General features: G+C 49.3%; 1 protein-coding gene and 1 long non-coding RNA gene across 3 annotated transcripts in view; one reads left to right on the plus strand and one right to left on the minus strand.

Moving 5' to 3' along the window:
- Positions 1-24,222, plus strand: part of ATP8B2 (ATPase phospholipid transporting 8B2) — a 62,324-nt gene that overhangs the window by 16,216 nt on the left and 21,886 nt on the right. For both annotated transcript variants that reach the window (XM_083590985.1, XM_083590984.1), the window contains 13 exons: positions 474-587; positions 764-862; positions 2,641-2,702; positions 3,823-3,895; positions 6,606-6,676; positions 9,518-9,597; positions 10,576-10,734; positions 12,361-12,449; positions 13,167-13,363; positions 18,641-18,849; positions 20,123-20,166; positions 21,678-21,843; positions 22,630-22,818. In XM_083590985.1, the coding sequence (XP_083447111.1) occupies positions 474-587; positions 764-862; positions 2,641-2,702; positions 3,823-3,895; positions 6,606-6,676; positions 9,518-9,597; positions 10,576-10,734; positions 12,361-12,449; positions 13,167-13,363; positions 18,641-18,849; positions 20,123-20,166; positions 21,678-21,843; positions 22,630-22,818 (1,552 nt within the window). The remainder of the gene's footprint in view (positions 1-473; positions 588-763; positions 863-2,640; positions 2,703-3,822; positions 3,896-6,605; positions 6,677-9,517; positions 9,598-10,575; positions 10,735-12,360; positions 12,450-13,166; positions 13,364-18,640; positions 18,850-20,122; positions 20,167-21,677; positions 21,844-22,629; positions 22,819-24,222) is intronic.
- On the minus strand, positions 13,371-17,112 carry LOC310752006. The gene is made up of 3 exons (XR_014542782.1): positions 17,027-17,112; positions 15,353-16,648; positions 13,371-13,539 (listed from the first exon to the last, which is right to left on the minus strand). It is a non-coding gene; the product is annotated as an uncharacterized lncRNA (long non-coding RNA).

Raw genomic sequence — 24,222 nt, forward strand, 5'->3', positions numbered from 1 at the left:
CCAACCTTACCGGGAACAGATTGAACCCGGGGCTTTTTGCATGCAGAAAGCAGGCCTCTGTTCCGATGTCCTTTCCAGCTGCTCCTTCCACCAAATCAAAATGAAGTTGGTAGTCCTCACAGTTCTGGAAAAATAAGGGGGGCTAATTTAAACAGGAACGCAGGAAGGCTCCTTATTCCGAGTCAGATCGCCTCTGAGTCCACCTGCCTCCATATTGTCTGCACGGGCAGGCAGCGTCTCTTCAGGATTTCCCTTCCTGGAGATTATCGGGGCTTGAACCCGGGTCATTCTGCGTGCCAAGCTCTGCCAGCTTCGACAGCCCTTCCCCAAGGGTTGAAAACAGGGCGGAGAAGATCTGTTGGAGGAGTTTTGGGGTGGGGGGCTGCTGGGAAAGCTGGCCGTGGGGCAGAGCGGAGACACGCGCTCCCTGCGAGTTTCGCCATCTTACGTTGTTTCCTTTCCTCTCCCCGCAGAGTAACTGCATCAAGACGTCCAAGTACAACGTGGTCACATTCCTGCCCATCAACCTCTTTGAGCAGTTCCAGGAAGTGGCTAACACTTACTTCCTCTTCCTCCTTATTCTCCAGGTGCGGCCCGTTCACGGGACTCTCATATTGGGGCAAGAGGGGAATTTGGAAGTGTTAATGTGGGCGGCATTTTGGGTTTCGTTTTGGAGAGTGGTGGAGGAGACTCCTTAGAAGCACCCTGCCGTCTCTTCTTCCCCTGCCTTCACTTACCCTCTCGCCTGTCTTCCTCCACCCAGCTGATTCCACAGATATCCTCCCTTTCGTGGTTCACCACCATAGTGCCTTTGGTTCTTGTGCTTACCATCACGGCGGTCAAGGATGCCACCGACGATTACGTAAGCAGGGGGGGGGGAGTCTGGGAGAGGGGAGACCTGGGTTGGGGCTGGTGGCGATTTGGACCGCTTATCGGTGCTTTGCTGGTATCCCAGAATTCACACCCTGCCTTTCTTTTGCCGTGGGACTCGCGGGATCATACGGGGCAGTTCCTCGGAAGGGGAGGTCAACCACCCCGGCGCTGGTCAAACCCAGACCTGCTTAGTATGAGACAGCTGTGTGATACGGCAGCAAAGAAGGCTAACGCAGTTCTAGGCCGCATTAACAGAAGTCGAGTGTCCAGATCAAGTCATAGTACAGCAGTACCTCGGGTTAAGTACTTAATTCGTTCCAGAGGTCCGTTCTTAACCTGAAACTGTTCTTAACCTGAAGCACCACTTTAGCTAATGGGGCTGCCGGGCCGCCGGAGCACGATTTCTGTTCTCATCCTGAAGCAAAGTTCTTAACCCGAGGTAATATTTCTGAGTTAGCGGAGTCTGTAACCTGAAGCGTATGTAACCCAAGGTACCACTGTACAGTCATACCTCATGTTACATCCACTTCATGTTACTTTCTTTCAGGTTACTTCCCGCGGCGACCGGGAAGTACTGGAAAGGGTTATTTCCAGGTTTTGCTGCTCACGCATGCGCAGAAATGCAAAATGACGTCTCGCGCATGCGCAGAAACGGCAAATTGCAACCCGCATGTGCGCAGACGCACCACTGTGGGTTGCGTTTTTTTCATGTTGCGAACGGGCCTCCAGAACGGATCCCGTTTGCAACCAGAGGTACCACTGTTCCGCTCTGTTCTGCCTTGGTCAGACGACACCCGGAATACAGTGGTACCTCGGGTTACATATGCTTCAGGTTACATACGCTTCAGGTTACAGACTCCGCTAACCCAAAAATAATACCTCGGGTAAAGAACTTTGTTTCAGGATGAGAACAGAAATCGTGCTCCGGTGGCGCAGCAGCAGCGGGAGACCCCATTAGCTAAAGTGGTGCTTCAGGTTAAGAACAGTTTCAGGTTAAGAACGGACCTCCGGAACGAATTAAGTACGTAACCAGACGTACCACTGTACTGTGCCCAGTTCTGGGCAACACAATTTAAGAAAAATATTGACAAGTTGGGAAGGTGTGCAGAGGAGGGCAAGCGAGATGATCAAGGGTCTGGAAACCAAGCCTTATGAGGAATGGTTGAAGGAGCTGGGCATGTTTAGCCTGGAAAAGAGACTGAGAGGAGATATGATAGCAATCTTCAGAAGCTGGTTTTCTGCTGCTCAGAGCGTAGGACCCAAACCAATGGATTCAGACAACAAGGAGACTCCGACTAAACGTTAGAAAGAACTTTCTGACTAGGGTTGGACTAGATGACCACTGGAACACCTTCCAACACTATTATTCTACCTGGAGATTTAACCCAGAACCTTCTGCACTCAAAGCAGAAGAATATAAAAAGGCATAAGAAGATCCTGGCTGCTGGATGAGGCCCATGGCCCATCTAGTTCAGCATCCTGTTCTCACAGTGGCCAACCAAATACCTCTGGGAAGCCCGCAAGCAGGACCTGAGTGCGAGAGCAACTCTCTCTACTCTGCGATTCCCAGCAAGTGACGTTCAGAGGCATTTTGCCTCCGACAGTGCAGGGAGAACATAGCCATTGTGACTAGCGGCCCCTGATCACCTGACCCTTCTCGATTGTGTAGGGGGACCTTCCTTTCATTCTGCATCACGGGGTTGGGCTAGATGACCCTTGGGTCCCTTCCGACTCTTAAGATTCTGCGATCTTGCTGTCTCTCTGCAGTTTCGCCACAAGAGTGACAACCAGGTGAACAATCGCCAGTCTCAGGTGCTGATCAATGGGATGTGAGTATTACCACGGCAACTGCGGATCGGTGGTGGTTGTTGTGGTGGATTTCTGGGTGAGGGGTGGGAAATCTGTTAGACCAGCAATGGGTGGTGGGAATCCTGTGGCCCTCTGGATACGCCTGGACTCAAAACACCCGCTTCAGCCACCCAGCATGGCCAGTGATCAAGCAGGAGGATGTGAGTTTGAGCCCAGCAAAATTTGTAGGGCTGTGGGGGTCACACACACACACACACACACACACACACACACACACCAGGGTGGTTGGTGGCCATTGAGAGTGATGGATAGAAGGCAGGGAGCCCAACAGTAAGAGCAGCTGGAGCGTGTGATTGGTGGAGCTGGAGCGTGTTATTGGTGGAGCAGGAGCCTGTGATTGGTGGAGGAGAAGCCTGTGATTGTTAGAGCTGGGGCCTGTGATTGGTGGAGCCGGAGCCTGTGATTGTTAGAGCTGGAGCCTGTGATTGGTGGTTCCCCATCCTTGAGTTAAAACAAGTGTTGGGAATGCTGGACTGCAAGTCCCATCATCCCTGGCCATTGACCGTGTTGGATGGGGCGGAAATTCCAACTTTAATGGAGTGGCAGACGAAAATTTTTGAATACATAGAACTGGCGAACATGACTTATAAGATTCGGAACCAAAAAGTAACCAAGTTCGAAGAGGAATGGAGTAAATTCGTTAAATGTATAAGGAATAATTGTAGAAGCTTAAAGACTGTAGCAGGGCTGATATAAATCTTGTGACATGGACAGAATGTAAATAAGAATCTGTAAGAGTGGATGTTAATTATGAAAACCGATGAAGGGAAGGAGGGAAGTCCGGGCGTGATGGCAAATAAGAAGACACAATAATGTTGAATGTAAGAGTATATATTTTATTTATTCTTGTTTTGGAAAATCAATAAAAAGCATTTAAAAAAAAAGGCCGTGTTGGCTGGGGCTGATGGGAGTTGTAGTTCAGCCACACCTGGCAGGCCAGAGGTTCCCCACACCTGATCGAAGTAAATATATCTTAAGTGATGGGGTTGGGCTTGTCTGCCTGTTTTCATTTGACACACCTCCTTTTTCTCCACTGCCAACCCCCTCTCCCCAAATCTTCCCCACACCTGGTCCTTACAGCCTCCGTCAGGAACAGTGGATGAATGTTCGCGTTGGTGACATCATAAAGTTGGAGAACAACCAGTTTGTGGCGGTGAGTCCTAGACCAGCCCCGCAGTGCTGTTTGCCCCACTTAAGCTGAGTGAGACCCACTAGTACCTGCAAGTCTGGGAATGAAGGAAAGGTCTGGTGAGCCGTGTTGGGGCAGGGTGAGTAGAGCACCTGCCTTGCGTGCAGAAGGTCCCAGGTTCAGTCCTTGGCCTCTCCAGGTAGGTGTGGGAACTCTCCCTGCCTGGAGAGCGCTGCCGGTCAGTGTAGACAATACTGAGATGGATGGACTGACTTGCACTAAGGCAAGGTAACGGTAAAGGGACCCCTGACCATTAGGTCCAGTCGTGGCCGACTCTGGGGTTGCGGCACTCATCTCACTTTATTGGCCGAGGGAGCCGGCGTACAGCTTCCGGGTCATGTGGCCAGCATGACTAAGCCGCTTCTGTTGAACCAGAGCAGCGCACGGAAACACCGTTTACCTTCCTGCCGGAGTGGTACCTATTTATCTACTTGCACTTTGAGGTGCTTTCGAACTGCTAGGTTGGCAGGAGCAGGGACTGAGCAACGGGAGCTCACCCCATCACGGGGATTCGAACCGCCGACCTGATCGGCAAGCCCTAGGCTCTGTGGTTTAACCCACAGTGCCACCCGCGTCCCTTATAAGGCTCTTGCTTATATTCCTATTGCTTATGTTCCTCTTAAATCACACCTTTGCACGGAACCATGAGGACTGGAACCTTAGTTTCTTTTCAGGGAAAGGACTATATAGCACCTGCTCTGCGTGCCGAAGGTTCAGTCTCTGAGCAGGGCTGGGAACTGTTCCCTGCCTGAAATCCTAGAGAGCTTCTGCCAGTCAGTGTAGACAATACTGAACTAAATGGACCAATGGTCTGACTCGGTATATGGCAGCTTTCTGTGTTCCTAAATTATAACGTAGCCTATGTGGTCCCTATACAGTGGTACCTCAGGTTAAATACGCTTCAGGTTACATACGCTTCAGGTGCAGACTCCGCTAACCCAGAAATAGTGCTTCAGGTAAAGAACTTTGCTTCAGGATGAGAACAGAAATTGTGCTCTGGCAGCGTGGCAGCAGCAGGAGGCCCCATTAGCTAAAGTGGTGCTTCAGGTTAAGAACAGTTTCAGGTTAAGAATAGCCCTCCGGAACGAATTAAGTACTTAACCTGAGGTACCACTGTACTGAGAGATTAGGACAGTGGTTCTCAAACTTTTTCTTCTGGGCCACACTTTTATAGTAAGAATTTGCTTGTGCCACACCATTTTTTAATCAATGAGAAATACACTGTGAAGCAAAGAGCAAAACAAACAACTACTAGCAGTGGTTGATTTGTAACGTGGAACACAACAACTTTATAATATGATCGTAGGACGTCCCGAAAGTATAAAACTACACGGCCACCTAAGAACATGACTCATTCCCAAAATATAATTCTAAATGATCCTCTTACATACGTACCTTAAGTATGTATACAAACTCAATGAGAGGTGTGAGCTTGCTTTTGCCGGATAATCTCATGTAAATTAGGTCTAATTTGAGACAAACAACACTCATTTCCTCATCCACACAAAGAAACCTTTCTCTTTTCTGATCTTCCCATGGCTGGGGCAACTGAGGCAGATGGGTGGGGTATAAATAGCAAAATTGTTTGTCAGAGTTGAAAATCCCTGATCACAGCAACTGTAGAATAGCCAATGCTCTTGCTCTCGTTTTGAAAATACGTTTATCCATAGTCTGCAAAAAAGAGAAATTATTTTTATACTATACCATGGGTAGGCAAACTAAGGCCTGGGGGCTGGATCCGGCCCAATTGCCTTCTAAATCTGGCCTGTGGACGGTCCGGGAATCAGCGTGTTTTTACATGAGTAGAATGTGTGTTTTTATTTAAAATGCATCTCTGGGTTATTTGTGGGGCATAGGAATTCATTCATATTTCCCCCCCAAAATATAGTCCGGCCCACCACAAGGTCTAAGGCAGTGTTCCCCAACCTTGGGCCTCCAGCTGTTTTTGGACTACAACTCCCATCATCCCTCGCTAGCAAGACCAGTGGTCAAGGATGATGGGAATTGTAGTCCAAAAACAGCTGGAGGCCCAAGGTTGGGGAACACTGGTCTAAGGGACGGTGGACCGGCCCCCTGCTGAAAAAGTTTGCTGACCCCTGTACTATACTGTACTGTACTGTACTGTACTATACTATATAGTACCATGGATCAGTGGCGTAGCGTGGGGGGTGCAGGGGGGGCGGGCCGCACCGGGCGCAACATCTGGGGTTAGGGCAAATCCATGGGTTAGGGGGCGCAAATCCACGGGTTAGGGGGCGCAAATCCACGGGTTAGGGGGCGCAAATTACTTGCCTTGCCCCGGGTGCTGACAACCCACGCTACGCCACTGCCATGGATAGCTCAGTCAGTGGAACATGAGACTCTTAGGTGGAATCTACACACATATTAAAAAATGCTGTGGAAATTCTTTTTTAAAAAAACGTTTTGAAAAATACATTCAATTTGGCATAGCTCACCGTCGCCATCTGGTGTCACTTTGGAAAATTGCACCTGACAACATATTAAATGCATTTGACGTCTCTCCCCCCCCTTGCCAATACCAGTGTGGTGCGCTATACTCTTTGAGAAGATTAGGAATATAAAGGGTGCAGTCTGCACGTTTGTGTGAATCCAGGCACAGCCTCTGTGGCTGGTATTTGCTGCTTTAGCCGCTTTCCTCCTCTTCTCCCCCCAGGCTGACTTGCTCCTCCTGTCCAGCAGCGAACCTCACGGACTTTGCTACATCGAAACGGCAGAGCTGGACGGGTGAGTGCTGACTCCATTTTCCATGCTTTTCCCTCAGCAGTTGGGGCAGTTGAGGGGGCCGTCTCGGAAAGTGAGCCTTGCGCTATTGGGTTTACGCATTGAAGCAGGTGTCTGCTCATTTGGATGGGGGTCTCCGTCGGGCTGGGACCGCTAGCATGGTATAGTGGTTAAGGTGCCAGACTAGGACCTGGAAGAGACCAGGGTTCAAATCCCCGCTGAGCCCCGAAGGTCGCTTGGGCCAGTCGCAGGCGCTCAGCCTAACCCCACCTCACAGGGTTGGGAGGAGTGAAAACCATATATACCAGGGAGAGATTGGTTGGCTATCCGTCCTGGATGCTTTAGTTATTTTATATTTTATATGAATGAATTTTATTATTTCGGTCACAGACCAGTTCCAGCCCACGTACAATATCAAGGAAGTCATAAAACACGATAGGGATACATTTGAATTTGCAATTAGGTATAGCAGGGACAATACAGATTTAGCAACAATTAAAAAATATATAAATTAAAACTTAGTATATTTTATTTATACTCTGCTCATCTGGCTGGGTTTCCCCAGCCACTTCAGGCAGCTTTACAGCACATATAAAACATAGTAAAACGTTTTCTATTTGAGATTCATGTGTTGCGGGGGGGGAGGGTCAGACTAGATGACTCTAGGGGTCCCTTCCAACTCCACAATTGTATGATTCCTACCACCTTGAGTTCCTTGGAAGAAAAGGCGGGATATATACGAACTAAATGAATAAAATGATACTTTATTATTCCCCCCCCCATAAAATCAATATATTGCTTAATTCTAAAAACAAAACCCCAAAGCAGTTTACAAGAGGAATAGAACAATGACAAGAAAACATTTAAAAGCAACAATTTGAAACCTCCAAAAAATAATTTAAACCGATAAGCTGAAAACCAAATTGAAGCACATGTCAGCGTTCCACATGTCTGGATAGACTTGCTTAAATAAAAATATTTTTAGTGAAGGTGGCTGGCTGTTGTCAAAAGGCAGGGAGTTCCAAAGGGTGGCTGTTTTTGGCATGTCAGCTATTTTTATTCCAAGGCGATCCGAACCGCTTACCTAGTTCATTTCATTCATCCCATTTATGTACTGCTTACGTTTAAACAGAGTAGGACATGGGTGGCGCTGTGGGTTAAACCACAGAGCTAAGACTTGCTGATCAGAAGGTCAGTGGTTCAAATCCCCGCGACGGGGTGAGCTCCCGTTGCTCTGTCCCTGCTCCTGCCAACCTAGCAGTTCAAAAGCATGTCAAAGTGCAAGTAGATAAATAGGTACCGCTCTGGCGGGAAGGTAAACAGCGTTTCCATGCGCTGCTCTGGTTCGCCAGAAGCGGCTTAGTCCTGCTGGCCACATGACCCAGAAGCTGTATGCCAGCTCCCTCTGCCAATAAAGCGAGATGAGCACCGCAACCCCAGAGTCGGCCACGACTGGACCTAATGGTCAGGGGTCACTTTACCTTTACCTATGTTTAAACAAGGCTCTTCATGGTTATAACTCAGGTCCAAATATATATTAGAAAAGAATAGAGAATTTCTACGTTCTACAAAATGCCGTTGACAGCAAAACAGAACCTCAGCCTTTCAATCAAAACATTTTAAAAATTTGCCTGCCAAGCAGTTTTTAAATCGGCAAACAAATGGGAGCGAGCTCAGCGGAGCCTCCCTGTTCAGTCACAGTCTATATCAATGTCAGTTGCTGGTGGAGGAGGTTGGTAAACCAGCTGGCACTTGGCTGTAGGCTTTTCTGCCTGCCTTTTGGCCTTTCTGGAGACATCTGTGAATAATAATAATAATAATAATTTATTATTTATACCCCGCCCATCTGGCTGGGTTTCCCCAGCCACTCTGGGCGGCTTCCAACAAAACACTAAGATACAATAACCTATTAAACATTAAAAGCTTCCCTAAACAGGGCTGCCTTTAGATGTCTTCTAAAAGTTTGGTAGTTATTTTTCTCTTTGACATCTGATGGGAGGGCGTTCCACAGGGCGGGTGCCACTACTGAGAAGGACCTCTGCCTGGTTCCCTGTAACTTTGCTTCTCACAGCGAGGGAACCACCAGAAGGCCCTCGGCGCTGGACCTCAGTGTCCGGGCAGAATGATGGGGGTGGAGACACTCCTTCAGATATACAGTACTGAGACCGTTTAGGGCTTTAAAGGTTAGCACCAACACTTTGAATTGTGCTCGGAAACGTACTGGGAGCCAGTGTAGGTCTTTCAAGACTGGTGTTATATGGTCTCGGCGGCCGCTCCCAGTCACCAGTCTAGCTGCCGCATTCTGGATTAGTTGCAGTTTCCGGGTCACCTTCAAAGGTAGCCCCATGTAGAGCGCATTGCAGTAGTCCAAGCGAGAGATAACCAGAGCATGCACCACTCTGGCGAGACAGTCCGCGGGCAGGGAGGGTCTCAGCCTGCGTACCAGATGGAGCTGATATACAGCTGCCCTGGACACAGAATTGACCTGCACCTCCATGGACAGCTGTGAGTCCAGAATGACTCCCAGGCTGCGCACCTGGACCTTCAGGGGCACAGTTACCCCATTCAGGACCAGGGAGTCCTCCACACCTGCCCGCCTCCTGTCCCCCAAAAACAGTACTTCTGTCTTGTCAGGATTCAACCTCAGTCAGGATTCAACCTGTGAGGAGCAGGACACTGTGCATCTTGGATCCCTTCATCCTGATCCGGTTCTTACCGTGCCTCTTTTCATTGGGGGTAGGCTTGAGTGTGAGGACTGCCTCCCCGGGCGGGGATCCAGGACCTAGGCGCCTGGGCCTGCTCCTTGGGCCCCCCCTCTATGATTAATGCTGCTTCTGCCTCCAGGGAGACCAACATGAAGGTCCGTCAGGCCATCCCAGTGACGTCGGAGCTGAGTGACACCAGCAAGCTTGCGCACTTTGATGGTGAGTGGGGGGGGGGCTGCGTAGTTTTGCATGGGACACAGAGCATGCAGGTATTCCTAACTGGCCCTTGGCACACCCCTCCCTCCGTGAGTGTGTTTTCCCCTTCCTGGGCCGACAGTCCTTCGTCTCTTGGGGCTGAGAAACGCTCCCCACCTCTGGTTTGCCTGGTGCCACCAGTGCTTTCCAGATTGCAAAGGGACAGGTCCCTGCCCCAGGTAGCTTACATTATAAAATGCTGAGGGAACGGGAGAAGGGCAAGGGGAGCATCCTCAATAAAACTCCAACCAGATAAGTCTCTGCCCCGAGGATCTTCCAGATCTGAAGTTTCGTTGAATTGGAGAAGAGACTGAGGGCAAGGTGGTGATGATAATAACAATGATGATGATGATGATGATGATGATAATAATAATTAATAAATAATGAATTAATTAATTTATACCCCGCCCATCCAGCTGGGTTTCCACAGCCACTCTGGGCAGCTCCCAACAGAATATTAAAATCACGATAAAACTTCAAACATTAAAAGCTTCCCTAAACAGGGCTGCCCTCAGATGTCTTCTAAAAGTCAGATAGTTGTTTATTTCCTTGACATCTGATGGGAGGGCGTTCCACAGGGTGGGCGCCACCACCGAGAAGGCCCTCTGCCTGGTTCCCTGTAACCTCACTTCTCGCGGTCAGGAAACTGCCAGAAGGCCCTCGGAGCTGGGCCTCAGTGTCCGGGCTGAACAATGTGGGTGGAGACGCTCCTTCAGGTGTACTGGGCCGAGGCCGTTTAGGTGTACCAGGAATAGCTGAGCTTCCTCTTCCTCTTAGTCTCTCATTGGCTCTGGCGCCACCTGCTGTTGGGCTCCCTGCCTGCCGCCCAGTGGGCACCTCCAGCCTCTGCTCGCTGCACCCAGCAAAATTTCCTAGCTTGGAGGAAATGCAAGGTACTTCCGGCTGGGGAATTTGTTCTGAATTGATGCCTTTCGACTTCAGGGGAGGTGATCTGCGAGCCGCCCAACAATAAGCTGGACAAGTTCAGCGGGACGCTCTACTGGAAGGACAGCAAGCACTCCTTGAGCAACCAGAACATGCTGCTTCGTGGCTGCGTCCTCCGCAATACGGAGTGGTGTTTTGGCCTTGTCATCTTCGCAGGTGCGTGAGCTTATTTCCAGCTTATTTCAGTTTTCCTTAAAGCGGTTGATACCCTGCTCTTCAGCCTCATCCAGAGCACCTTGCCTCCCCACCCCCAAAACCAGCCTGCCCTTCGGTGCACAATCTGGAAAGGCCCGACACGCTGTGATGGCCTGGGACTCGGGCTCAGACTCGGAACCAGAGGAGTCTCGGTCTGCACCGGACCCTTTGCCTCAGACATCATCTGAACCAAGTCTGGGGCCTGATCCTGAAGAGTCCCAGTCTGCACAGGTCCCTCTGCAACAAACACCAGCTGGGCCAAGTCAGGGGCCTGAGCCTGCCCTGGCTCCAGAGGTGGGGATTCCCTTGTTGCCTTCAGCTGGGCCATCACTTACAGCTGCTCCACTACCGGTTGGGTCAGGGGAGGCTGAGGCGGCCCCTGGGTCTAGTAACCCACCGACGTCTCCCGAGGTGCAGAGACTGAGGTCTGAGAGAAGGAGAGACCTGAGTACTCGCAGGAGGAGTGCTCGCCTTCGGGCGAAACAGGGAGGTGAGTCGCTGGGGGATCAGGACCGGCCGTTACCCTGACAAAGATAAAAGGCTGTCGGACCCCACTCCAGGTTGTGGGAGCAACATGGCTGTATGCTAGATCCTGCCTGAGATCCTGTACCTGTTCTTGCCTGGTTTCCTGCCTTGGCCCTGTCGGACTGTCTCCCAGCGGAACCTTCGGGTTCTGGTCCTGTCCTGGACCGCATTTCACAGGTTACCCCTGGGCCCAGCACACACGCAAGGAAAAAGGGAGGGGGGTTATTGTCCCTCCCTCACTTGATCTCTCATGGTCTCCTGAAGCTCCATCAGGATCTGGTTGAAAAAACGAAGAATTTTTTCACAAGGTCACAACAATGGGGGAAAGTCAGTGCCCCCCAATCCTTGACTTATTTTTTACATTTCATTTCATGGAACCATAAAATTGGAGAGTTGAAAAGGAGCCACAAGGGTCGTCTAGGCCAGGCAAGTCCAACTGGTCGATCGCAATCTACTGGTCGATCGTGGGATGTTCCTGGTTGATCCTAAGCGATTGTTAGCTCCCCCGGCCCCCCCAAAAAAAGGATAGGAAAGGGGGAGAAAATGCTCAACAACCATGGTCTCTCCCCCTAAAAAAGATAGTTGGATGTGCCTGATCTAGGCCAATGCAGAAAATCTACATTGTTATGGGTGCAAGTCCTCAAAGCAGTAACTGCAGTACCTTGGATCTTAATTTGTTTGGGGCTTCGTAACTTAAGACAAGGACCTGGGGCCTGGCTCAGGAGTAGATGGGCAGCCAGTGCAAATGTTGTAAATGCTGGAGTCACGTTACAGTAGTAGCTCGGGTTACAAACACCTTGGGTTACAAACACTTCGGGTTACAGACTCCGCTAACCTGGAAGTAGTACCTCGGATTAAGAACTTTTACCTCAGGATGAGAACAGAAATTGCACGGCGGTGGTGCGGTGGCAGCGGGAGGCCCCATTAGCTAAAGCGCGCCTCAGGTTAAGAACGGTTTCGGGTTAAAAACGGACCTCTGGAATGAATTAAGTTCTTAACCCAAGGTACCACTGTAAATTACATCACGTTCGTCCTGTATGTTTATTTCTCTGGCTCCTACAGGCCCAGACACCAAACTGATGCAGAACAGCGGCCGCACGAAATTCAAGAGAACGAGCATTGACCGCTTGATGAACACCTTGGTGCTTTGGGTACGTAAAGCTCCCTTCTCCCTCCCTTCCTAGAATTCTAGAGTTGGATGAGACCCTCTGAGGGTCATCTAGACCAGGGATCAGCAAGGTTTACTGGCCGTGGGCTGGATCACTCCCATGGAGATTGTCCGTGGGCCGGACTGGCGCAGCGCCAGAAATCACATCTGCGCATGTCCGCAGCGCTGGAAATTGCTTCTGCGCATTGCCCGTGAGATTGTCCGTAGGCCGGACTGGCCCAGACACCGGAAATCACACCCGTGCAGAAGCGATTTTCGGCGTCTGGACATGCGCAGACATGATTTCCAGTATCTGTGCATGCGCAGACGTGATTTCTGGCGCCGCTTGGTGAGTCCCCGCGTTGCGCTGCACCAGCTTAGTGCAGCGTGTGGGGGACTTGCTGAGTGGGCAGCTTGTGGGTTGGTAAAACGGTCTTCGTGGGCTGCATCCAGCCCATGGGCTGCACGTTGCCAACCCCTGATCAACCCCCTGCGATGCAGGAATTCTGCCTGCAGCTGTCCCTGGGTGGGCTCGAACCACCAACCTTCTGGTTAACAGCCGGATGCACTGACCCGTTGCGCCACAGGAGGGCTCCTTTCTCTCCACGGTTTTTAAGCAAGGAGTCTCCCCTCCTGTTCCACCTGAGCATAGAAGATCCTGCCCTCTCTTTGTGTGTTTTCTTTGTCTACTTTTAATACTCCGTGCACCTTCCCCCGGCAGATCTTTGGCTTTCTCGTGTGCATGGGCGTCATCCTGGCCATTGGCAACTCCATCTGGGAGTACGAGGTGGGCGCCTGCTTCCAGATCTACCTGCCCTGGGACGAGGCGGTCGACAGTGCCTTTTTCTCTGGCTTCCTCTCCTTCTGGTCCTACATCATCATCCTGAACACGGTCGTCCCCATCTCCCTCTACGTCAGGTATTTTGGGGCACTCTCATCCCCCTCCCACTGTTTTTGTCGCCCTTAATAATTCCTAGTGATTATGGGATGTGCCTTTCAGTATTCTCAGTAGCTTAGTTCTCTAATAAGGGGGTAGTAATATATTAATGGGGTACAGGCCTGACGTACGGTTGCCTTGACTTGTTAAAAAGGGCCTGTGGTTTAGAAATAATCCAGCAAAAATCGCAGATAGAGGTGGTCAAAAAAGTTAAGTATCTTGGAATCTGGGTGACTCCTAAAAATATAGATTTATATAAAAATAACTACGAACTGTTGTGGAAGGAAATAAAAAAGGATTTGGAAATTTGGGGTAGATTGAAATTGTCATTCTGGGGAAGGATTAACACAATTAAGATGAATGTATTACCAAGGTTGCTGTTCCTATTCCAGACCATCCCTATAATTAAGGGGAGCGGAGTTTTTAAAGAGTGGCAAAGAGTGCTCTCAAGATACATCTGGCAGGGCAAAAAACCTAGAATTCGATTCAAACTGTTAACAGATATAAGGGAAAGAGGAGGGTATGCACTGCCGGACCTGAAGCTATATTATGAGGCATCATGCCTCTGCTGGCTAAAAGATTGGGTTAAATTAGTGAATAATGATCTGCTCGACTTAGAGGGTTTCGACAACAGGTTCGGTTGGCATGCCTACCTATGGTGCGAGAAAAGAAAAGTACATAGGGGATTCGAGAACCACATCTTCCGAGGTCCATTGATTGAGATATGGGAAAGGTATAAAAACCTGCTAGAAGCTAAAGTTCCACACTGGCTATCACCTCTCGAAGTGTTAAGTGTGAAGAAAATTAATATGAGAAGTAGTTGGCCAACTTACAGTCAATTAGTAATTAAGGAAGTTGGGAAATGGAAACTAAAACCGTATGATCAGGTTAAAGAACTTGTTTATGACTGGCTACACTATTTCCAAATAAATGAATTGTTTAAAAAGGATATTAAAGAAAGAGGATATGTAGATAAAGAGTCGAAATTCCAGATTGAAATTATAAACAATGATGTGAGAACACTATCCAAAATGTATAAGATTTTGTTGGAGTGGAATTTAGGAGATGAAGAGGTCAAGGCAGTAATGATCCACTGGGCTAGAGATGTGGGACATAGTATACAATTCGAAGACTGGGAAAAATTGTGGAAAGAGGGTATAAACTTTTCGGCATCTATGGCAATAAGGGAAAATGTCATGAAGATGTTTTACAGGTGGTACATAACACCTTTAAAATTATCGAAAATGTATAAGGTTTGTAATAAATGCTGGAAATGTAAAGCTCAGGAGGGTTCCTTTTACCACATGTGGTGGGAGTGCGGGAAAGTGAAGGGATTTTGGGAAAAAATATACACTGAACTCAAGAAGATTTTAAAATATACGTTTATAAAAAAACCAGAAATCTTCCTGCTAGGGATATTAGGGAATGAAATAAAAAAGAAGGACCATAAATTTGTGTACTATGCGGTTACAGCAGCAAGGGTAATTCTAGCCCAGAAATGGAAACAGCAGGATATACCAACGGTGGACGAGTGGAGATCAAAGCTATTGGATTACGCGGAGTTGGATAAATTGACAGGAAAGATTAGATATTTAAGAGACCAAAAGTTCATTAAGGATTGGGGGAAATATGTAGATTACCTGGATTATGTAAGTGAGGGAGAAACAACGTTAGTGGGATTTAAAGAAGCACTGTGAAGCAGTAAGAGTTATTGTCTAAAGGAATTAGAAGAAAGAGAGATATATAATGTCAATATAAGCCAGGAAATGCGTAAACTTAAATTGTAACTACGAATGATTTTCGGATAAGCTGAAGGAAGTCCTAAAAGAGAAAGTAATGTAAAATCTTTGATGTGAAGTATTTAATGTCGGTTACTTGTTTTTTTGTTTGTTATCTTATTATTTATATATATTCTTTGTTATTCCTTTATTTGAAGCAAATTAATAAAAACTTATATGGATAAAAAGGGCCTGTGGTTAATCTTAACCATGGTTAGTTTACCATGGTTAGTCTTAATCTTAACCATGGTTAGGGAAAACAAGCCAGCTTCATAAACTAGGGTTTGGAGGTAGCTTGCTTCTGCTGCGCGTAGTTTCAACTGACAGTAATCTGCCCAGTTTTGGATGTCATGACAAACTGCAAGGCGTCTAAAATGAAAGCGAAATCTCCCATTCTCCTCCTTGCAGAAAGAAAGGGTCAGTGAGACTGATACTTCTGCAGCTTCGTGCAGGCACAGCCCCTTTGTAATACAGGTCAACAATCCTTGCATCAACCCCTGTAAGACATGGCCAGCATTTATTACACCCCTATTACAGATGGGGAAGGTTGAGGTCGAGTGACTTGCCTACTGCTTCACCTCCAACGAGTTCACAGCTGAGATTGCAACTGTGGCTTTTGCTTATTAGCTGCTGTCCCTGAATCCTTGATCTCGTCCCAGAGTCTTTAAACAGGCAGTGTCCAGACCCCTGAGCTCCCTCGAAACCAACCTATAACTTCAGGAGGAGACGGAATTGAGAGTTGGGATCCTCCTAGTGGTGCAGCGATGAAACCGCTTGCAGCTTTGCGAAGCTAAGCAGGGTCCAGTATGGTTTCAAGTTGGATGGGGGACCACGTGTTGAGATGCCTGCATTGGAGGGGGGTTGGACTAGATGACCCTCAGGTCCCCTTCCAGCTTTTACAAGTCTGTGATTCTAAAAGAGGTGAGCAGGCAGAATTTTAGGAAGCAGGCATCTGATGCTATTATCAGGAATGATCTGACCAGTTTTATCTCTCCCACCTTCTCCTAACGATGCCTCTGTCATACGCATTTAGTATGTCCTGATCGCTGCACTGCCACATTCCTATTTTTTGGTTTAATCTTATTTTCCCCCTGCCTTTCTGCCTGCAACCCTGCTATCTGTGTCTGTTCTTTCTTTTTTTTTTTGTTGGTTTAATTTCTCTTTTTCTTTTGAATTCTTCAGCACGAATTTCTCTTTCTCTCTCACACCCTTAGCCCCCAGGTAAGAGCATGCGCCGCCACCTGAAATCCTCTTCCAGCTTTGCTTGGGTCCTTGCAGCTTACGGTGAGGTAGGGGGTGAGTGGGACGTCCCGTTCCATAACATCCTGTGAGCTGCATAAGGGATGTAGCTTAGTGGTTATAGCATGCAGAAGGTTCCAGGTTCAAATCCTGGCATCTCCCATGTACAGACGAGAGCATCTCCTGCCTTAAAACCTGGAGAGACAGGTCAGTGTTGACAGTGCTGAGCTGGATAGATAAATGATACACCTGTAAAGGTAAAGGTACCCCTGCCCATCAGGGGCAGTCGTGACCAACTCTAGGGTTGCGCGCTCATCTCGCTCAAGAGGCCGGGAGCCGGCGCTGTCCGAAGACACTTCCGGGTCACGTGGCCAGCGTGACTAAGCTGCATCTGGCGAGCCAGCACCAGCGCAGCACACGGAAATGCCGTTTACCTTCCCGCTATAAAGCGGTCCCTATTTATCTACTTGCACTTAGGGGTGCTTTCAAGCTGCTAGGTAGGCAGGCGCTGGGACTGAACGACGGGAGCTCACCTCGCCGCGGGGATTCGAACCGCTGACCTTCTGATCGGCAGGTCCTAGGCTCTGTGGTTTAACCCACAGCGCCACCCGTGTCCCACCGATACACCTGTATAAGGCAGCTTAGTTCAGTTCCACAAGCAATTATTTTTAAGGGAAGGCCATAGCTCAGTAATGGAGCAGCTGCTTTGTTTGCCAAAGGATCTGGGTTCAATCCCAATTACATCTCCAGCTTGCACAGCTGACACACAGGGAAGCAGCTTCCCTGCCCATCAGCTGAGCTGATCAAGAAGACCCCCACTGCCCCTTTGACTCGCACAAGCCTGGGGGGCAGTGGGGCTTGCTCATGTGTTAAGCGGTGAGGCCTCCAGCTCGCGAGAAGACCATTGGACTCTGTGGAGGGTCTGCTCACAAGCCAGGGCATGCGGGTGGCGCTGTGGTCCAAACCACTGAGCCTCTTGGGCTTGCCGATCAGAAGGGTGGCGGTTCGAATCCCTGCGATGGAGTGAGCTCCCGTTGCTCCATCCCGGCTCCTGCCAACCTAGCAGTTTGAAAAGCACACCTGTGCAAGTAGATAAATAGGTACCATTGTGGCGGGAAGATAAACGGCATTTCTGTGCGCTCTGGTTTCTGTCACGGTGTTCCGTTGCACCAGAAGCGGTTTAGTCATGCTGGCCACATGACCTGGTAAGCTGTCTGTCGACAAACGCCGGCTCCCTCGGCCTGAAGCAAGATAAGCGCCGCGATCCTACCTTTGACTGGACTTTACCATCAGGGGGTCCTTTACCTTTACCTTTCTCGCAAGCCAGTTGGACTCTCCAGGGTGTTCCCCATTTCTAGTTCCTGGTACTGCAAGTGTGCACAGTTGCATGCAAAAATGTCACTTGTAAATGGGGAGTAGGGACGCGGGTGGCACTGTGGGTTAAACCACTGAGCCTCTTGGGCTTGCCGATCAGAAGGTCGCGTTTCGAATCCCCGCAACGGGGTGAGCTCCCGTTGCTCAGTCCCTGCTCCTGCCAACCTAGCAGTTCGAAAGCACATCAAGTGCAAGTAGATAAAGAGGTACCACTCTGGCGGGAAGGTAAACGGCTGCTCTGGTTCGCCAGAAGCGGCTTAGTTATGCTGGCCACATGACCTGGAAGCTGTACGCCGGCTCCCTCGGCCAATAAAGCGAGATGAGCGCCGCAACCCCAGAGTCGGCCACGCCTGGACCTAATGGTCAGGGATCCCTTTACCTTTTTTAAATGGGGAGTTGCCTGTACTAAGTTAGATGGACCAAATGACCTGACTCAATATATGAGGCAACTTCCTGTTCTTCTATAAGGTATAGTCTGCTATCTTTCCACCCCTTCCCCGAACCCTGGTAGGGGAGAGCGTTTAAGGCCTGTGAGTAGCCGATTCTGAGATCTTCCTCTCATTTCTCGGGGCTTCTGTTTGTTTCTTCGTTCATTCGTCAGATGTCTATCTCGCGGCCTCAGAGCAGCTTTTACACCCGCCTGTCTGTAAATCTGTGGTTTTGAGGAGCCTCCAGGCAGGCGGGGGGGGGGCATTTGGTGGCAAGGAACCCTTTCCAACTTGAGGGCCTTTCAGGGCATGTTTTCGAGGGCCACTTACCAGTGGTAGTCTGGGCAGAAAGAGAGAGCGGGGGAATGAATTTTACCTTGGTGCAGTGGGCTGGTTTCTATCCCTGCGCTAACCTCTTCCTCCTCCCGTGTCTGCGCAGCGTGGAGGTGATTCGCCTCGGGCACAGCTACTTCATCAACTGGGATAAGAAGATGTATTGCGTGAAGAGGTGCACGCCGGCCGAGGCCCGGACCACGACCCTCAACGAGGAGCTGGGGCAGGTGGAGTACATCTTCTCTGACAAGACTGGCACCCTCACCCAGAACATCATGGTCTTCAGCAAGTGCTCGGTGAACGGGCGCAGCTACGGTAAGCCAGGTGGCCCAAAATGCAGACAAAGCCGGGTTCGAAACCAGTTTTGTTGTCATTATGACTAGGGTTTTTTTTTTTAAAAAAAAAAAAATATTAGTTGCTGTTATTGGTTCTTCTTCAAATTACAGTGGTACCTCGGGTTACATACGCTTCGGGTTACATATGCTTCAGGTTACAGACTCCGCTAACCCAGAAATAGCACTTCAGGTTAAGAACTTTGCTTCAGGATGAGAACAGAAATCATGCTCCAGCGGCGTGGCAGCAGCGGGAGGCCCCATTAGCTAAAGTGGTACCTCAGGTTAAGAACAGTTTCAGGTTAAGTACAGACCTCCGGAACGAATTAAGTACTTAACCCGAGGTACCACTGTATTAGTTGCTGTTATTGGTTCTTCTTCTTCTCTTTCAAATTATTAGTTGCTGTTATTGGTGGTTGGTTCTCGAACTTAATCTGTTCCGGGAGTCCGTTCGACTCCCGAAACCAGTCAAAAACCAAGGTGCGGCTTTCGATTGGCTGCAGGAGCTTCCTGCACTCAGTGTCGGGTGTTCAGCTTCAGAAAAATGTTCACAAACCAGAACACTTCTGGGTTTGCGGCGTTTGGGAGCCAATTTGTTCGGCAGCCAATCTGTTTGAGTACCAAAGTACCACTGTACTGTTCAACTGACTGGCTGCACCAGGCGAGGGTAGCCGATGGGTCTCAAACCCCAGTGAGTTAGGGACTTCCATTTCATGTGAAGACAGATTCCAGCGAATTGAACGGACAAGACCAATAATGGGCCCAGTGGTCAAGAAAGTAGTTTCTGCACATGCTGTAGAGGGAAGTGAGGGGCAGATGGAGCTCGTTCTAAATGGCTTCGATCCTGTATACCTGAAGGAGTGTCTCCACCCCCATTATCCAGCCCAGACACTGAGGTCCAGCGCCGATGGCCTTCTGGCAGTTCCCTTGCTGCGAGAAGTGAGGTTACAGGGAACCAGGCAGAGGGCCTTCTCGGTAGTGGCACCTGCCCTGTGGAACGCCCTCCCACCAGATGTCAAGGCAATAAACAACTACCGTATTTTCTGCTCTATAAGACACACTTTTTCCCTCCTAAAAAGTAAGGGGAAATGTGTGTGCGTCTTACGGAGCGAATGCAGGCTGCGCAGCTATCGCTGAAGCCAGAACAGCGATGGTGTTCTACTGGGGTAGTATCCTACTATGGTGTGTCAATACCTCCTCTCTCTCTCGCCCTCCTGGGTCGTAACACTCGCTCTTTATTTTTCTCTGTTTTGCAGGTGATGTCCTGGATGTTCTGGGTTACAAGGCTGAGCTTGGAGAGGTAGGCGCTGTGGGAGAATCTCTGCGATGGGATGGATGGCACAAAGGAACGGGGAAATGGGTTTTATTAAGGAGTTTTATTAAGGGGAGTGGGGGGTGGGGCGGGGAGGGGGAAGGAAAGTGGTGGCGGAAACACCCACCCGCAGAGCTGCCACCTGTTATCGGGAATAATAACAGTGATAATGGTCACCTAATTAATTTATATACTCCCATTAGGATGCATGGCATTCCACAGGGCGTAAAAGGACAAAGTCCCTGCCCTGATGAGCTTACAATCTATGAAAAAAAAAGAGATTAATCTTAAACTCCCCAATGTCCTGTCTGGAGGATGAAAATCCATCGTTCGAAAGGAGGAGTTTTTTTGTTCCGAGCGGCATATTTGTCCTGGAAGCACGAATGTGGTCCCATTGACTTAAAAACGTGGACCAAATAAAACCTTTGCTGTAGATTCCCCCACCCCCACCCCACAAAAACTTTATGTAGGGTGGCTTTTTATATGCCCTCCATTAGCCCTCGTCAAAATAGGCATTATTATTATTTTATAATAATTTTTATTTATTTATTTATTTTTTTAGATATTTATACCCCGCCCTCCCCAGCTAAGACTGGTCTCAGGGTGGCTAACACCAAATATAAAAACAATTGATTGAAATACAGCTTAAAAAAACAAGATTAAAATACAACATTAAAACATTAAAATGCAGCCTCATTTCAGTGGAAATGCAATCAAAAACTTTTTGGGGGATAAAAACGTCAAGTTTTTATTAGTTTCATTAGTTTTCAATTACAACAATCCGGTAAAGGGACCCCTGACCATTAGGTCCAGTCGTGGCCAACTCTGGGGTTGTGGCGCTCATCTCGCTTTATTGGCCGAGGGAGCCGGCGTACAGCGTCCGGGTCATGTGGCCAGCATGACTAAGCCGCTTCTGGTGAACCAGAGCAGCGCACGGAAACGCCGTTTACCTTCCCGCCGGAGCTGCTAGGTTGGCAGGAGCAGGGACTGAGCAATCAATGGGAGCTCACCCTGTCGCGGGGATTCGAACCGCCAAACTTCTGATGGGCAAGTCCTAGGCTCTGTGGTTTAACCCACAGCGCCACCCGCGTCCCACAACAATCCAATAGTAGTCTCAAAAAATAGGCAATTGTTATCTTGGGTGATATTGCTGGCCACTGGAGGCTGCTGTATTTGGGCGAATGGGGGCTGTGCCCCACCAGCTTCACTTGGCTCTCCGCCAGCTCCTCACCTGCCTACTTGATTTCTTACATCCAGTCTAGGAGGCTTGTCTGCCTCCCAGCATCTTTCCCCTCCTTTTTCTCAGTTTGATCATGTCAGAACTCAGCAGGGATCAGGAGCAGGAGAATGGGGACGAAACTGCATTCGTTGGCTCCACCTGCCATTGCCTCTGGCGCCCCCTACTGTCGAGCTCCCGGCCTCCCACCCTACCAGTCCCCACGCTCACCCAGCCACCACTGTAACCCTTTCTTCTCCTCTTCTCTCCCGGCCTCCCCTAGAAGACGGAACCAGTGGACTTCTCTTTCAATCCTCTGGCAGACCCCAAGTTCACCTTCTGGGACGCGGCGCTGCTGGAAGCGGTCAAGCTCGGTGACCCTCATGTACACGAGTTCTTCCGTCTCCTCTCCCTCTGCCACACGGTCATGTCCGAGGAAAAGAGCCCAGGTTGGGATCAGGTCTTTTAAAAAATCAGGGGGAAGAGGAGGAGGTGTTGGTCTTGCTACAGGGATGGAGAGTCTTCTGAAGTTTACAGCATGTTATTCCTTGAAGGAGAACTACCGTATTTTTCGCTGCATAAGACACACTTTTTTCCTCCTAAAAAGTACAGTGGTACCTCGGGTTAAGTACTTAATTCGTTCCGGAGGTCCGTACTTAACCTGAAATTGTTCTTAACCTGAAGCACCACTTTAGCTAACGGGGCCGCCGTGCCGCCGGAGCACGATTTCTGTTCTCATCCTGAAGCAAAGTTCTTAACCTGAAGCACTATTTCTGGGTTAGCGGAGTCTGTAACCTGAAACGTATGTAACCTGAAGCGTATGTACCCTGAAGCGTATGTAACCCGAGGTACCACTGTAAGGGGAAATGGAGCCGAATTGCCCAGGGGCGAAAAGCAGATTGTGCTCTTTTTTTTTTTTTTTAGAAAGAGGGAAGGGGGTGTTGAAACGAAGCCGCTGAGCAGCTGATCGGCAAGCGATCAGGAGGGAGATAAGGGATGCTAGCGAGAAAGGAGGCTGCCTGGGAGGGGGAAGGTAAAATCCTCAGGATTTTTGCATTGGGTCACCCCAAATTCACCATCAAATCACATAGCATGTCCATGGATATAGCCTGCACCAAAAAAAATCACACATCCACTGTTTCGTTCAGAATATATTTTCTTGGGAAATGCATCCGTTCTGCAGCGCCAGTTTCAGATTCCTCTCTCTCTTTCTTCTCCCTCTTTAACCCAAACAGGGGAGTTGTTTTACAAAGCCCAGTCCCCGGATGAGGGCGCCCTGGTGACCGCCTCCCGCAACTTTGGCTTCGTTTTCCGCGGACGCACCCCCAAGACCATCGTGATCCAGGAGCTGGGACGGCCCGTCACCTACCAGCTTCTCGCCATCTTGGACTTCAACAACGTCCGCAAGCGCATGTCAGTCATTGGTGAGAATGGGGGAGGCGCCGGTGGAGATAGGGATGGGAGGCCAGGGGAGCGGCTACCAAACCCTGGGCTAGTGCAGAGGTCAGCAAGGCTTACCGGGCATGGGCTGGATCACTCCTGCGGAGATCCTCCGTGGGCCGGACCAGCGTAGCGCAATGCTGGAAATCGCGCCTGCACATGTCCGCGGTGCCGGAAATTGCGTCTGCGCATGCCCGGACGCCAGAAATTGCGTCTGCGCATGTCCATGCCGCCAGAAATTGCTTCTGCGCAGGCCCAGACGGCAGAAATTGCTTCTGCGCATGTCCGTGGCTCCAGAAATTGCTTCTGTGCATGCCCAGAGACCGAAAATTGCGCCTGCGCATGTCCGTGGCTCCAGAAATTGCTTCTGTGCATGCCCAGAGACCGAAAATTGCGCCTGCGCAGAAGCGATTTTCAGTGTCTGGGCATGCAGAGAAGCGATTTCTGGTACTGCGGACATGCGCAGACGTGATTTCTGGAGCCGCAGAAAAGAGTCCCTGCGCCGGTTTAATGGATTGCGTGGGGACTCACCGAGTACGCGGCTCAGTTTGGGGGCAGCTCATGGGCCAGTTAAGCGACCCTCACGGGCCGCTTCCGACCCATGGACCTTAGGTTGCCGACCTCTCGGCTAGTGCCTCTCCATCTTCTCTCAGCCTATCCTACCTCACATGGCTGGCGTGAGTATAAATCGTAGCACGAGGCATGGGTTAACTTTATCGCCCGCCCTTCTCCAGCAAGTCCGGGTTACCACAATTTGAAATTCAGGATTAAAAACAGTCTACAGCCACAGAGAGGGGGTAGACTCACTGGATAGCTCAACAGGTTAGAGCGTGGTGCTGATAACGCCAAGGTTGCAGGTTTGATCCTTGTATGGGACAGCTGCATATTCCTTCATTTCAGGGGGTTGGACTAGATGATCCTTAGGGTCCCTTTCAGCTCTACAGTTCTATGATTCTGTGACTCATTTCAGGTCTCTACCTTCGGCCAGTCAGTCTCATTTGCTCTTTCCCCCTCGCCCCAGCTTGCCCTACCTTACAGGGTGGTTGTGAGGATAAAATACAGCAGAAGGAAAAAACTGCATATATTTCTTTTCTTTTCAGAAATTTATTTATTTGGTTTTTCAGATTGAAATTTTACAGTCACATATGCAACATAAAACTGGATTCCAAGGAGTCTCCTGGACTTCCATCCTCCCCTTTGTGGGTCTTATTATTAATCATTTCCTCCTGCATCTTTTATGATACTCCAAATCCTTTACCTCTTCCAGTATGTCCAGAATTCAACCTTAAGTTACAAGTGTTACTCCAGTCCTCCTAACGATTTTAACTGTTTACAATGGTCTTTAAGATAAGTTATAAAATTTCTCCAATTCCTTATTAAAATTTTGG

Source organism: Podarcis filfolensis (genome assembly GCF_964270895.1).
Source record: "Podarcis filfolensis genome assembly, chromosome: 16".
Lineage (NCBI taxonomy): Eukaryota > Metazoa > Chordata > Lepidosauria > Squamata > Lacertidae > Podarcis > Podarcis filfolensis.